Source organism: Ursus arctos, unplaced genomic scaffold (genome assembly GCF_023065955.2).
Source record: "Ursus arctos isolate Adak ecotype North America unplaced genomic scaffold, UrsArc2.0 scaffold_24, whole genome shotgun sequence".
Lineage (NCBI taxonomy): Eukaryota > Metazoa > Chordata > Mammalia > Carnivora > Ursidae > Ursus > Ursus arctos.
In genome coordinates, this window is record NW_026622919.1 from 6,627,373 (window position 1) to 6,640,157 (window position 12,785).

The following is a 12,785-nucleotide window of genomic DNA, read 5'->3' on the forward strand; positions in this document are numbered from 1 at the left end:
GAGGATCGTATGGGCTGGTATCAGAAACGAGGATCCAATCGGAAGGTCATATCAGAAGGAGCTCATTGTGTGAGACACAAACAGGCTGGCCTCAGACGTGACAACCACACTGCATCCCAGAAGACAGTGAAGGAAAATTTGCATGCTCTGAGCAAATGACAGAGCATTCCGGGAATATTCTGACAACAAACATTCTGGTGCACGCAAGGCCTTATGAAATACAGCACCCGTGAGCCCTTTAAAAATAGAGAATCTACATTATGATGAATTTTGCCAATGAAGGGATAAGTTAAACAGTGAAAAAAGAGAAGCTGTGGTCAACAATGAATATATTTAAAAAGAGGAAAACCCCTAAGCAATGCTGGGAAATGGTACAGAAGAGAGTATAAATGTCATGGGTGCAAAGAACCCTATGCTGACATAATCAGCAGAGGGAGGAGGAGGGTGGACAAAGGGTGAGATGCGAAAGTCTTCATCTTTTAGGGCACGGAGTCAACAGAAAGTTCAAATGTGTAGTTCAAAGTAAGTTGGCAATATAGGGGGTTGGTGTCCAGACAAATCGCCGAGGGTGTCCCAGGGAGAGGCCTCTGAGCATGCGTGTCAGGGTCCGAGCAGGGTGAGGAAGCCCTCCCCACCGAGGCTTAGCTCACCCAAGAGGGGTGAGAAGGGCATCCACGCGGGAGGCGGGTCACCGCCCACGTAGGGTGAGTGCTGATGCATGCCCCTGGAAAGGACTCGGTTGGTTTCCAATGCTTGTCCATGGCTCCCTTCTGGAAGCATGTAGGAAACACAATGCAGGGCAGGAGAGGAGCTCATGATGTAGTTTATTCTTTCTCACACTTATTTTGAAGTATTCTAGTTTCTTTACCTTTCCATATAAATTTTAGAGTCAGCTTGTCTTGATCTACCAAAACAATCCTGCTGGGATCTTGATAGGCATTGTCCTAAACTTACAGATCGATATTGGGAAAATGGACATCTTTCCTATGTTGATTCTTCCGGTCCGTAAACGTGGTGCCTCTCACAATTTATTTAAATATTCCTTGGCTTCGGTCCCCAGACTTTTGTAAATCTTAGTATCTAGACGGGGCACTTGTTCTGCTAGATTTCTAGCCGGGTGTTTCTTCGTCTTGTCGAGCGGCTGTGACTAGTGACGTGTGCTGTGTGTTTCAATTCAGTTTCTACATGCTCGTTGCTAGAATAGAAATAGGACTGTGTGTGTGTAGGTGTGTGTGTGTGTGTGTGTGTGTGCGTTGATCTTTTATCCTGTGACTTGTTAAACTCATTTTTTAGTTCTAGCAGTTGGTTTTTGTTTTGTTTTGTTTTGGTTTTTTTTTTGGTGGAATCCTTGGGATTTTCTACACAATTATGTCATCTGCACAAAGGGACAATTTTATTTCTTCCTTTCTAATCTGTGTGCTTTAATGGTGTTCTGGAAGCCCTAGGGAGCTGCCGGAAGGTCTTAAACACTCTCCATGGAAGACCTTCTGTTTTCTGGCATTTCTGCTTTTAAAAGAGAAACCGGAAGTGAAATTGTTCATGTTTAAATGTAGGCAACAAACTCCATTTAAAAAAATATTGTAAAACAAAATATTGTGACCCAAACAAAACAATATTCATAAGTTCATGCAATTCATGGACGCAGTCTGTGATCTGTGAGTCAGACAGAGAAATTGCAGAACATCGTCGTGTCTGCCTAGTATTTGCAACCTGGGGCCATCTGGTGCCCAGCAGGCTTGGGAACTGACCTTTCAAGGACACATATGGACTTGCACGGATGCCATTTGGGCCAGCCCCAGGCTGGCTCTGGGGCAGATCCAAGTCTATTCCTGGGCCTTACGACTGGGCCTGGGGGCCTCAGCCCTTCCGGGCTCCATGTTCTTTAATGTGATGAAAAGTGCTAGATTAATATTTTTCCAGGGGCACCTGGGTGGCTCTGTCGGTTGGGCATCTGACTCTTGGTTTTGGGTCAGGTTGTGATCTCAGGGTCCTGGGATCAAGCCCCGCATGGGGCTCCCCACTCAGTGGGGCTTCTGCTTCTGCTCTCCCTCGGGCTCTGCCCCTCGGCTGTGCAAGTGAGGGCTCTCTCTCTCTCTCAAACAAATAAATATGTAAATCTTAAAAAAAATATTCTTCCATGTGGCAGTTCTAACATGGGACTGCAAATTTCTTGACACTCCTTTTACTCAGAGTTGGGGCTCTGTCCCCACCCTTTGAGTCTGGGTGGGCTGTGGCAGCAGACAGTAGCCCAGAGCAGAGCTTCCCAAACTTTTTTCCATAATTATCCTCCTAAGGAGTCTCTTTAGACATTTTCTTTTCCTAGAAGTGCACCCCCCCGTGCTATGAAATCTTAATACCAAAGATACACTGTATATGTCCATGTTCTATTGATCTGTCAATTAATTGATCCATCTACCAATCGATCATCTATGTTTTGTATACGAAAAGAGTAGCGTTCTTTCACCCTCCAAGAACCAATGCTCGTCCCCTTCGGAAGACCCGGGTAGAGCCTGGTGACAGTGACCCTGTGTGACTTCCGAGGCCAGGCCAGGAGGAACCCCGCAGCTCCGTCCTCAGGCTCTCGAAACGCTGGCTCTGGGGGTCTCCCGCTCATGGAGAGGCTACCTGTAGGGTGTTGGGTCAACAGTCAGGACTGAGCTCCATGTTGGATCACCTTGGCTCATGTTCCAGACATGTGGGCAAAGAAGCTTCCAGACGACAGCCGCACCTGGCCATGTGAGTCACCCCACCACCATTATGTCTTCCCAACTGCGGCCCCAGACATGATGGAGCAGAGACAGGCCATCCCCGAGTCAGCCCGTCGGCATTCCTGACCGCGGATCTGTGACAGGCCACAAGGAATATCTAAGCATGGATAACTGGACCGTTGGGCCTCTATCGTTCTAGGGTCAGGCAAGACGGAAAAGAGAAGCGTGCTGCTTCTGCCGTGGGCACGGCGGGCTGTGGGGGCTGCAGCCAAGAGCCCCCTGTGACTCAGCCCTGCGGTGGGCTCAGCGGGCCGAGAGCGCCCATGCGGTAACACGCTGGCTGCTGGGCCTTGAGGTCTCGCCCTTTCCTGATGTGCGACCCAGAACCGTGTGGGCTGTAGGTGTCAGCATGGGGCGGAGGTGTTCCCCCCCAGGAGCTACCCGCTGAGGCAGAACGCCCGCCACCCCAACACACCGGCTTTGGCGGTGCCCCGACCACATTCAAAGGACAGCTTGAGCCAAAAAGAAACCAGCGTCTTTTCTGAGGCGCTCAGGAGAGGAACAGAGCACCAGCGAAAGGTGGCTGGTGAATTTGCTTCAGAGAGGAAATGCTCCAGGACACAGAGCAGGTCACACAGGTCTGCTCAGTCTCCGAGACACTACAGACGACGACCTCGCTAAAAAGGAGCTCGGAAAACAGATACGGTTCCCCAAAAATGGTTCCAAAAATATGGAAACAAAAAGAGCAGAGCCCAGGAAGAATGTAAGTGGAAGAGAAAACAAACAAACAAACCCCAAAGAAGAAAACCTTTACTGAGGAAAAATATGTATACCTTTGAAAATTAAAAATGAAAAAGGCTTGTGTTGTTAGATTTTGGTGTGTGAGGGGGAGGAAGTTGAACATGAAGGGCCCAGCATTCTGGCTTGCCCTTGCTCTGCTGGGGGTGGGGGAGGGTGGGAGGGTTGGCAGGCCAACGGTCAGGTCAAACCCAGGAGTGGGTGAGGGTGGGTCTGAGCTGGCCGGGGGACAGACAGCATCACAGGCATGAAGGGCACAGATCTGAGCCCCTCATTTGTCCCATCTGGATGGAGAAGTCCAGACTGTCCCTGGAGCCCTGCACCTGAAGGACCAGGCGAGCTAAGGGACAAGTGGAGGGACAGAAATGAACTCTTCTTGTGACCACTGGTGAATCCCCTGTCCTTGGAGACCACTGATGTAGCCACAGGGTCACGTGGATATTGACATTGTTTCAAAGCCCCTCCCCACCAAACACTCATGACTTACACAGGGAAAAAGAGTAACTTCAGGCAGGTGCCAGACACACTCTAATTCCAGCGCTGGGTTTAGAGTCACTTCTGACCCTCTAGGATGGACGGGTCTTACTCTCACATATAAAACAATGAAAGAGTGTCCCAGTGAAATAATCTCAAAAGAGCCCAGGAAAGCCATAGATTTACTAGGAAACGTGCGGAGCAAACAGATGGGATGCGGGTCGGGGTGGTCCAACCTGTCTTCAGTCTTACGTGCAGGCGATTCTTCCTCCAGGAGACAGGGACGCGGCGACAGCTGGAACATCTGGCCCATCAGGGTCTCTGACCACGTGCAACACTCGGAAGTCTTCTAGTTTAATTCTGGCTCTATAGTTACTGGTAGGTCCGGAATTTTAAAACCCATCCTTGGCCAGAGTCCTGAGCGCTGTGATAGTCCGTTATCCTCGGCAGAGCCACTCCAGGGTCACAAGGAAAAGAGGCACCAGGAGGATCCACACAGGTGAGATTACAGGTGCCCCTGAGGACTGAGGGTGGAAAGAGGACAAATCCTTTCCTTTCTCTGCTGCTACCGTGGAGGCCAGGGCTCCTGACCTGTGCAGAGCAGAGAAGGAGCCAGGGTTCATTCCTGAGGTCAGGACGAGGGGAGTCCCTACCTAACAGCGACCAGATCTCTCTTGGAGCTGTAACCCCTGCCCATTCCCTGCTCAGAGGTCAGAGGGTGCAGGGGTGTTGATGGCGGGGGAGCTGGGCCTCTCCTGCTCAGGCTGACTCTATCCTCCCCCTGGGTCCCCCTGACTCCAGCTCAGCCACACCACAGTGCACACAGGACCCCAGCAGGGACACCTGCACAAAGGTCAAGAGCACGAAGTGAAGGCTGCTAGCAGGGCCCTGTGCAGGGAACAGGGTGGCAGGATGAGCTCCCTCTTCAGGGGCAGCCCCAGCCCCTTCCTCCCTGACCTCACTCCTGAGCCCAGAGCTGCAGGAACGGCAAGCCTTGCTCCCTGCCAGGGAAGCCCCTCTGAGGGCACAGCCGTGCTGCTCAGGGCTAAACCTTTAGGGGTCTCGCTGCAGCTTAGCCTGGGCTCCAGCCCCTCTGCCCCCTGATTTCATCCTGCTTTTTGGCTGCTCTCCCACAATTCCTCTCTACCTCACCTGCAGGCCAGCCAAGCTCAAGGGTTTGCCTTTGTCTCTTTTTCTCATTCTACTTGTGTCCTACCTTGTGTCAGTTCTGCCCAAATTTCCATCTCTGATCTATTATTACCTCTTTGAAGCAGAGGATGATTGCCCCACCCCTGTCCACCTGGCTGTTTACCTTCAGGGTTCTCCTGGGAGGGTCTCTTTCAGCTCTGATGCCCACGTGGTAGCACATATGCGGTGGACCCTCTCATACACCCTGTATAGTGGACACGGGGTCCAGGTGGACGATGGTCCTTGCTTACACGTGTCCCCCTGGTGGTCCGTCTCAGTATCCACGTGTCTGGACCCCTCACTGTCGGTGTCATGCCCTCCTGCACGAGCAGGGCCAGGACCCCTGCAGGCCAGCCTTGCCCTGTGCTTCCATCTGCCTTGAGCGTGATGGGTCATGTGGATATCACAGGTGGCTTTCTGGAAGGAAAGGGAGGGCATGCTGCTTGGCCCTTCCTCAAAATATCCTTAAACTACTGTGCTCTTTCCACAAGATCCACTGCCTGCGCGGCTGCTGTTCTGTCTCTTGCCCTGCAAGCTTCCTCCCATGCTCCTGGTCTCCTAAAAGTCCTGCATCCTCTACTCCCCACTCAGCAACACAACCCGTCTCCAAACAGTCACCAGCAAGACAGAAGCTTGTCGTAGACCAAGTGCCCTGCCTCATTCAGAGGCATGACCGAACAAACTGTCTAGTGGGGCCCGGCTCCAAGGAATAGGTTCCTGGAGAAGGGAAGGAAGTTGGCCTGGAGCTGGAAGGGAGCTGGTGGAGGGTGTTTCTGGGGGGCGGGACCCAGGGAGGGAATGCACCTTCACCCTGGCCTCTGATGAGGCAACCTGGGGCAGTGTGTTTGCCCTTTGATAAAAGAGCTAATTGGTTGTCTTTGTATGATTCTTGAAGGGGGGGGGCTTCAGGTTGATGTCCCAGCCTCTCCTCCATGTTGGGAATGTGAGAAAGCAGGATTCCCAGCTTCCCACTCCTTCCCAGCATTTCCTTAGCACTCAGGGAGGGCAGGGCTGGATCCATGGACCACGTAATGGCATGTGACCTTCTGTGGGCAGAGTAACACTCCCCCTCAGAGATGTCCTAACCCCCAGGCCTGTGAATGTGTTAGGGTACATGGCAAGGGGGAGTTCATGATGCAGATAGAGTTACTACTGCCAACCAGCTGACCTTGAGATGGGGAGATTAGCCTGGGTTATCTGGGTGGACTTTACATCATCACCAGTATGTTTACAAGTGAAAGGACAGGGAGAGCCAGTGTCCCAGTAATGTGGTGTGAGGAGGACTCGGCCACCGCTGCTGGCTGTGAGGATGGAAGGGGCCACAAGCCAGTGGGTGCAGGGTCTCTAGAATCTGGAAAAGACAAGGAAGGGCTTCTCCCTTAGAGCCTCCAGAAGGAACCAGCCCTGTCGGCACCTTGACTTTCGCCCAGGGAGACTCATTTCAGACTTCTGACCTCCAGAACCATAAGATCATAAAACTGTTTCTGTCTTAAGCCACCAGGTTGGTAGTGATTCGCTTCAGAAGCCACAGGAAAATGAATAGAGAGCACTTCCCTTCTGGCAAACTTGAGCCTGGAACCACTGACCCCGCTTTTGGCTTCTTGTGGGTCGGGAGGCAGGTGAGCAGGAGACCAGAGCCTTCTGTCCTGCAGCCCAGCTGAAGCCCTGTGTTAGGGAGTGGGGAGCTCTTGAAGTGCTCAGAGGTATAAAGGAGGAGCCCCAGTGCAGACTTTGCTGATGCTCTCCTGCACAGGAGACCTCAGAGGGGCCAAGGGGGGTCCCTGACTGAGTGTCCTGAGGGGAGTGGTCACAGGGCAGGAGCGGGAAATTTCTGTTGGGGTCCGGCTTTGCTCACCTGCTGACGGGGTTGATCAGAGTCACGGGTTGGTTGCTGGTGATGCCCCGGGTAAGTGGAAACAAGGAATCCCAGCTGGCTGGTGTGGGTCCTGGCACAGGCTTGGGAGAGCCTGCTAGAACTGGTGCTAAACACACAGAGCAGAGCAGGGCTGTGAGAGTGACGCAGTGGCTCCCATGGCCTTCTCCACTCCCCACCCCCAGACTGAAGAAGTTTCTGTCTCAGCACCGTCGCTCAGGCTCATTGGTCCGCCATCGCATCTTTCTGGTTTCTCTTCCCAAACATGCTGCTACTTCATTTGCAGAGAAACACCAGTTCCCCGTCTGGGAGGCACATGGGGTGGGGGCTTGGGAGCAACTACGTTCAGCTCAGTCTCAGTGTCCTGTGTGGCACAGCTGAGCACGTCAGAGCCACCTTCCCACCCCTGGAACTTTCCATCAGCCAGGCCAGCTCTTCTCTGAGTCTCAGCCTTGCCCGAAGCAGGCTGTGTGCCACCTGCCCTGATGCGCTGTGACCCACGGGCTGGCTGGGCCGGGGTCCCCCGTGTCCTGAAGTCGCCCAGAGCCCGCAGCCCTTGCTGTCCCCTCGGGGCCTTCCTGCCCCCCCGGGGCCTTCCTTACTGCACCAGGCCTGCCAGCGAAGCCTTGTCTGGTTGGCGGGTCCACACTCCAGATCTCTGGCCCCAGTTCCTCCTGCACTCTTGCACACATCCACCCACCCTATTGTCTTTCTCAGTTGATCTCTGGAACATTCTACACCAGCATACCTGTCCACTGCACACATTCGCACAGCAGATTTGCATATGCTGAGTGTGAAGAGCCTTTCCCTGCTTATTAAATGGGGTAGTGAGTAGTAGAGATATTACTTCCCTAGTGTCTGGTGTCTCTGTGTCTGTGTGTCTGTACGTTGGAGAGAAGCCTGAAGGGTCCAGAGGTAGACTGTGGGGTGGGGGCTACACCTGACCCCCTTTCCAGGCCTGTCTCCAGGGAGGCCCTAGTGTCTCTAGAGCAGCTGCAGTGGAGCCCAGAGTCCCCTCCAAGGCTCAGAGGCAGCGAGAGAGGGGGTCCCTGCGCTCTGGTGGAGTCTGCCTTTCCTTCTCCCAGAAATGGGTTCAGAGTCCCTCCCCTGCTCCTTTGTGCTTATGAGTGTATGTGTGAGTGTGGGAGGGGAAGAAGGAGGGGGTAGGGAGACAGTCTCTTGTCCTGTAGCTGAGACCATCAGTGTCACAGCTTTCTAGCACCCACTCTTCCCTACATGACTGACAAGGCCCCACTTAGTCTGGGGTGCACTGACGATGGACGTGACCGGGAATAGAGGAGCTGCCTTCCCTGGACAAGCCTGTCCTCGTGGAGTCTCTGCTTCTCTGCTCCCCCTGGGGACAGCTGATGGAGACATGCAGAGATGTGGAGGCTCACTCTTTCTTCTAGTCTTTCCCAGACCTTGGTGCCCCCCATACTCACTTGCACACGCACACACATGCACAGACACACACACACACAAACACACACACGTGTCGTCTCAGGCATGTTAAGAGACTCCTCTCCATCCTTTGGGAAGACAGAGGAACAGTCCTGACCCCTTTGTGGGTGGTACCAGGGCCCCGGAGCGCAGGAGGGAGTCGTGCCTACCTGGGTCGACGATCACAGATAATTTGTACACCGGGTCAACGCCAGTTCTCTCAATTCCACACCAGTAGGTGTCTGTGTCATCTTGACGGAGGTCCTCCAAGATCATGGTGAATGTGCGTCGGTTGCTATTGTCCTGGATGGACGCTCGGTCCTTCTTCACCAGTTCGTCTGTCCCAGCAGTTTTTACAAGGATTCTGCAGGAAATCCAGTTCTTCCCGCGGCACCACCACTTCTTGTAGGATTCCCATCCTGGGGTATACTCACAGTACGCCGTCAGTGTCCCCCCCTCCGTGCCTCTCACCAGCCCCTCCTGGCAGATGGAGAAGTGGCCTAGAAAACAGAAACCCAACATTCATGTCATCCTCCTTGAGCCCGGGGCTGGGCTGGTTACTGCTGGGGTGTCTGCCACTGCCCTGAAGACCAGCCAGGAGCCTCTGGCCTCTGTCGAATCGCCACATCCGGCCTGTCCCTTCATCCCCTGCAGGATGGCTTTAGCTGTGCTCTCTCTTGGATGTCCCTCTGGGGCTCCTAACTGCCCAATACGGAGGCCTCTGCTCACTCACCACCCACTGACCACGACCCCTCCTGCCCTCTGCCCACTCCTGTCCCCGGCAGCACAGAGCCCACACGGCAGCCCCGGGTGTATTTCTGTATCCCAGAGCTGGTGAGACAGCGGGGTCCCCTCCCCACTCACCCCCGGCACTCTAACCCCCACACACCTAAAAACCCTAACTTCACCTTCCGAGTGGACACGTGGCGTTGGACTAAGCCCCCCCCCCACACACACACACTCACACTCACACTCACACACACACAGGTGATTGCTTGTTATTTCACTACACACCTTGCTCTTCTGCATCTCCATACCTTTACACAAGCTGTTCCCTCTGTCTGGAATGTTCTCTTTTCTCTGCTTGAAGGAATCAAGCCTTTCTATTCATTCCTCAAGCCTCGGCTCAAACAGTGTCTCTTCTATGGTGTCTACCATTCTGCAGCCAACTGGGTCGCTCCTGGTGCCACCAGAGCACTTTCTCCCTGTCTCCATTGTTGTTCTTATGACACTGGAGGATGGTCTGGTCTTTGGCTCGTCCAGAGCAGAGACTCGGGCAGCCCAAGCTGTGGGGTTGAGCAACTTTCCAGAGAACGTGTCACACCCAGGTTTTGCTGCCTGTCTTCCTCCCTCTCCCCTGAGCTCTTCAGAAGAGAGGGTCCCGGCTCTAGCTACACGTCGAGACCCATCGTGCAGGTTTGTAAATGATCCAGATGTCTGAACCCCACCTCGACGGGGTGGGTCTCAGGTGGAGCCTGAGCTTCTGGGCTCCTTCCAAGTTCCTCTGGAATTCGTGCATTTACATATGTGTGTATATATCTGTGTATTATGCACCTGTCTAGCCTCTACCCATGCATCCACCCATGCATCCACCCTTCAACTGTCTATCCATCTGTCTGCCAAGGTCGACAAGTAGTGCACTAGAAAACAAGCACTATTTGTGTTATTTATTTTCATTTTCTTTCCCCAACACCTAATTTAGTAGTTGTCAGGTAACAAAAGTTAAAAAAAAATGTTTTTTAATGAATAAGTGTCTGGATTGAGTGAAAGGCTCTGCCATTTCCCCGGGGACAGACCCTGTGTGTGTCCCACCCCAGCCCTGCAGGTGCTCCGTCCTGAAGCCCCCACCCCACTCACCTTGGACGATGAGAAGGAGCAGAACCGGGAGCGGCCACATGTCCTGCTGCCTGGGTTGTCTCCCTGGTGCTCAGCTGATGCCCACAGCCCTCCAGGGACTGGAACTGAGCTCAGAGGCAACCTGCCTTTGCTTTCTTTAAATTAATGTTTATTTACTTTCTCTCATCTACTTCCCTTAATTTTTTTTCTTTTGTTACTTCCTAACTTCAAAATTAGGAGAAAAGCAGGGTCATTTTGGGAGTGTATGGTCTTAGTGACGAGACGTGCCCTCTCCTTGCACTGGCGCCTCACCGAAGCATCCCCTGGGTCTGTCCCTGATGACCTTGTCTCAGGGGGACTCCCTGCCCCACTCTGTAGCACCACCCCCCGTCTGTGAGCACTTACTTCCTGCCACCCCCATCCTCCAGCCCAGTTCTGTGCTTTCATTGGGTACTGGCGCCTTGGTAGAGCTGTTTACCATGTTAGCAACTCAAATGTGCTCAAAATGCAATTTCTTGTCATCTACACGCCTAAAGTCAATCTGTCCCGACACCTGGTCCATGGGCCCAGGGCCTCCTCTCCACGTGCCTCCACCAGACCAGCCTTCCTAAGACAAAGCCCATGGGGTCTTCTTCCTGACACCTGCCACTCTCAGAAGCCCTTGCTGGAATGGGGGGATAGGAGGTGGAGCCGCCAAGGGTTTTGCCAGCAATGGGTAAGGTGGTCCAGCTCCAGGGAGTGAAGAGGAGCAAGAGTTCCTGTCCCCTTCAAGGTCCTTCTAGCTGGACTAAGAATCAAATTGACATGAGACAGATTAACAGGAGAATATCAATTTAATAGCATATGTTTGGGAAACAAACACAGACATGGCAGTCAGGCATAATAGGGTACAAATGTCATCCTGAATTAAAAGAAGGAGGTAGGGGTTTGGAACTCAAAGGGAAGGAAAGTAATTCACAGGAAGATGAGAATCAGTAAGTTTGGTAGTCAAATGTTTGCTCTCCATGTAGTTGGGTTACTCAGATAAGATTGAGCCCTGGGTTCTGCAAAGATCCTGCAATCGAGATTCCTCTATGTAGTTAAGAGAAGGGTAAAAGTTTCTCTGGAGCCCAGAGGGTCTCGAGGGCCTTTAGCTCAGAATAATCTTCGTGTCCAAGTGGCCCATCTTGGGGGGGCCTGTCTTCAGCCCCTAGACCTCTGTTTGTGTACACTTGTGAGGGCTGAGCCTTCTCCTACGATTGGGGGTCTCAGTGAATCCTGGGGTTTCTGCCTGAGGCAAAGAATTTATGAAGGGGTTGGGGGGCAGGATCATTAGACTCCCCTCAAACTTTTCCCTCCCACCCTTTCTCTCTCAAGTTTTACTGAGGTGTAACTGGAATAAAAGAAACCATATCCTTTTAAAGTACACAGGTGAAACTTTTTTTCAAATTTTACATGCGGTACAATTTTGTGCTGTGTTCAGTTCTGTGTTCAAGGCACACATCGTTTCAGGGAACCACCAGCGCACATACAAAGCAATGCTATCACCCCCCCCCCCAGAATGGTCTTTAGCTATGACTTCCGTTTCTCTAATGGCAGGCAGTCCAGCTGGTGAGGTTAGGACCTCAAGGGCTAACGTGGCTTCTGTGGACTGTGGTTTCCACGTGCGCTGCCTCAGCTTTCTGGAGCCTTCCTTGCAGGTGCTCCTCGGATGTGCCCCACGTGCGCTCTCCAGTGGCCAGTCTGCGTCTGGGACGGTCTTCCCCAAGCTCTCAAAGTGGGTGCTCTCTCCAGGGACTGATCAGGTGCGCACAGCAGGGGCGGGAGCCTGGGAGGTCTCGGGTCCGTCTCTTCAGGGGCTTCCTCTTCTCCATCCCCCAACACCATTCCCAGCTTTCAGAGCCTCCACCCCCTGCCTTCCTGGTCCTTTGGTTCGGAAACTTGGCAAGCTGATGCTTTTCCCTCCCCGTCTGCTGCGTACTTCCTGTGACTGGGTTTGCTTCCAGGGCCAAGCAGAGGGAGGACAAAGAGAGAGAAGAGGCAGTGGTAGTTCCCCCCCAGGTTCTGGGACCCTAGCTCTTCTGGGCAGCAAGGACGCTCTTCCTTCTGTCGGCCCCCAGCGGCTGCAGGTGGAATTGCAGCTTCTGGCCTGAGGCTTGAGGGGATCTGGTGGGAGAGAAAGAAAACACAAACATCAAGAAAACTCCTGGAATCTGACCCCCTCTACCCTAGGGCTTGTTTTCTCTGCTCAGCCTGAGCTCTTAGGGTCCCCGCTGAGCGTGCACTTTCAGGCTGTGAGCCGCAGGGTTCATGCTCAGGCAGGAGGACGGAGGAGGAAACATAAGCAGAAAACTCCCAGCTGCACTGCTCCCTTCGTCTGCTTTCCTTCCCCAGTCTCCTGCTAGGGTTCATTTCGCAAGATGCTCGGGTAGCTGCTCCACATAATGTGTCTGGGTTCTTAGGTGCAGTTGGGGGAGAGGTCCGTGCAG

General features: G+C 53.1%; 1 protein-coding gene across 1 annotated transcript; it reads right to left on the bottom strand.

The window, feature by feature from the left end:
* Window positions 1-4,180: 4,180 nt before the first annotated feature.
* Window positions 4,181-10,378, bottom strand: LOC130544754 (CMRF35-like molecule 7). Its single transcript, XM_057318208.1, has 4 exons — window positions 10,339-10,378; window positions 8,652-8,981; window positions 7,024-7,150; window positions 4,181-4,571 (listed from the first exon to the last, which is right to left on the bottom strand). Exons 1-4 carry the CDS (start codon window positions 10,376-10,378, stop codon window positions 4,418-4,420), a joined length of 651 nt encoding a protein of 216 aa, XP_057174191.1. The 3' UTR covers window positions 4,181-4,417.
* Window positions 10,379-12,785: the final 2,407 nt, after the last annotated feature.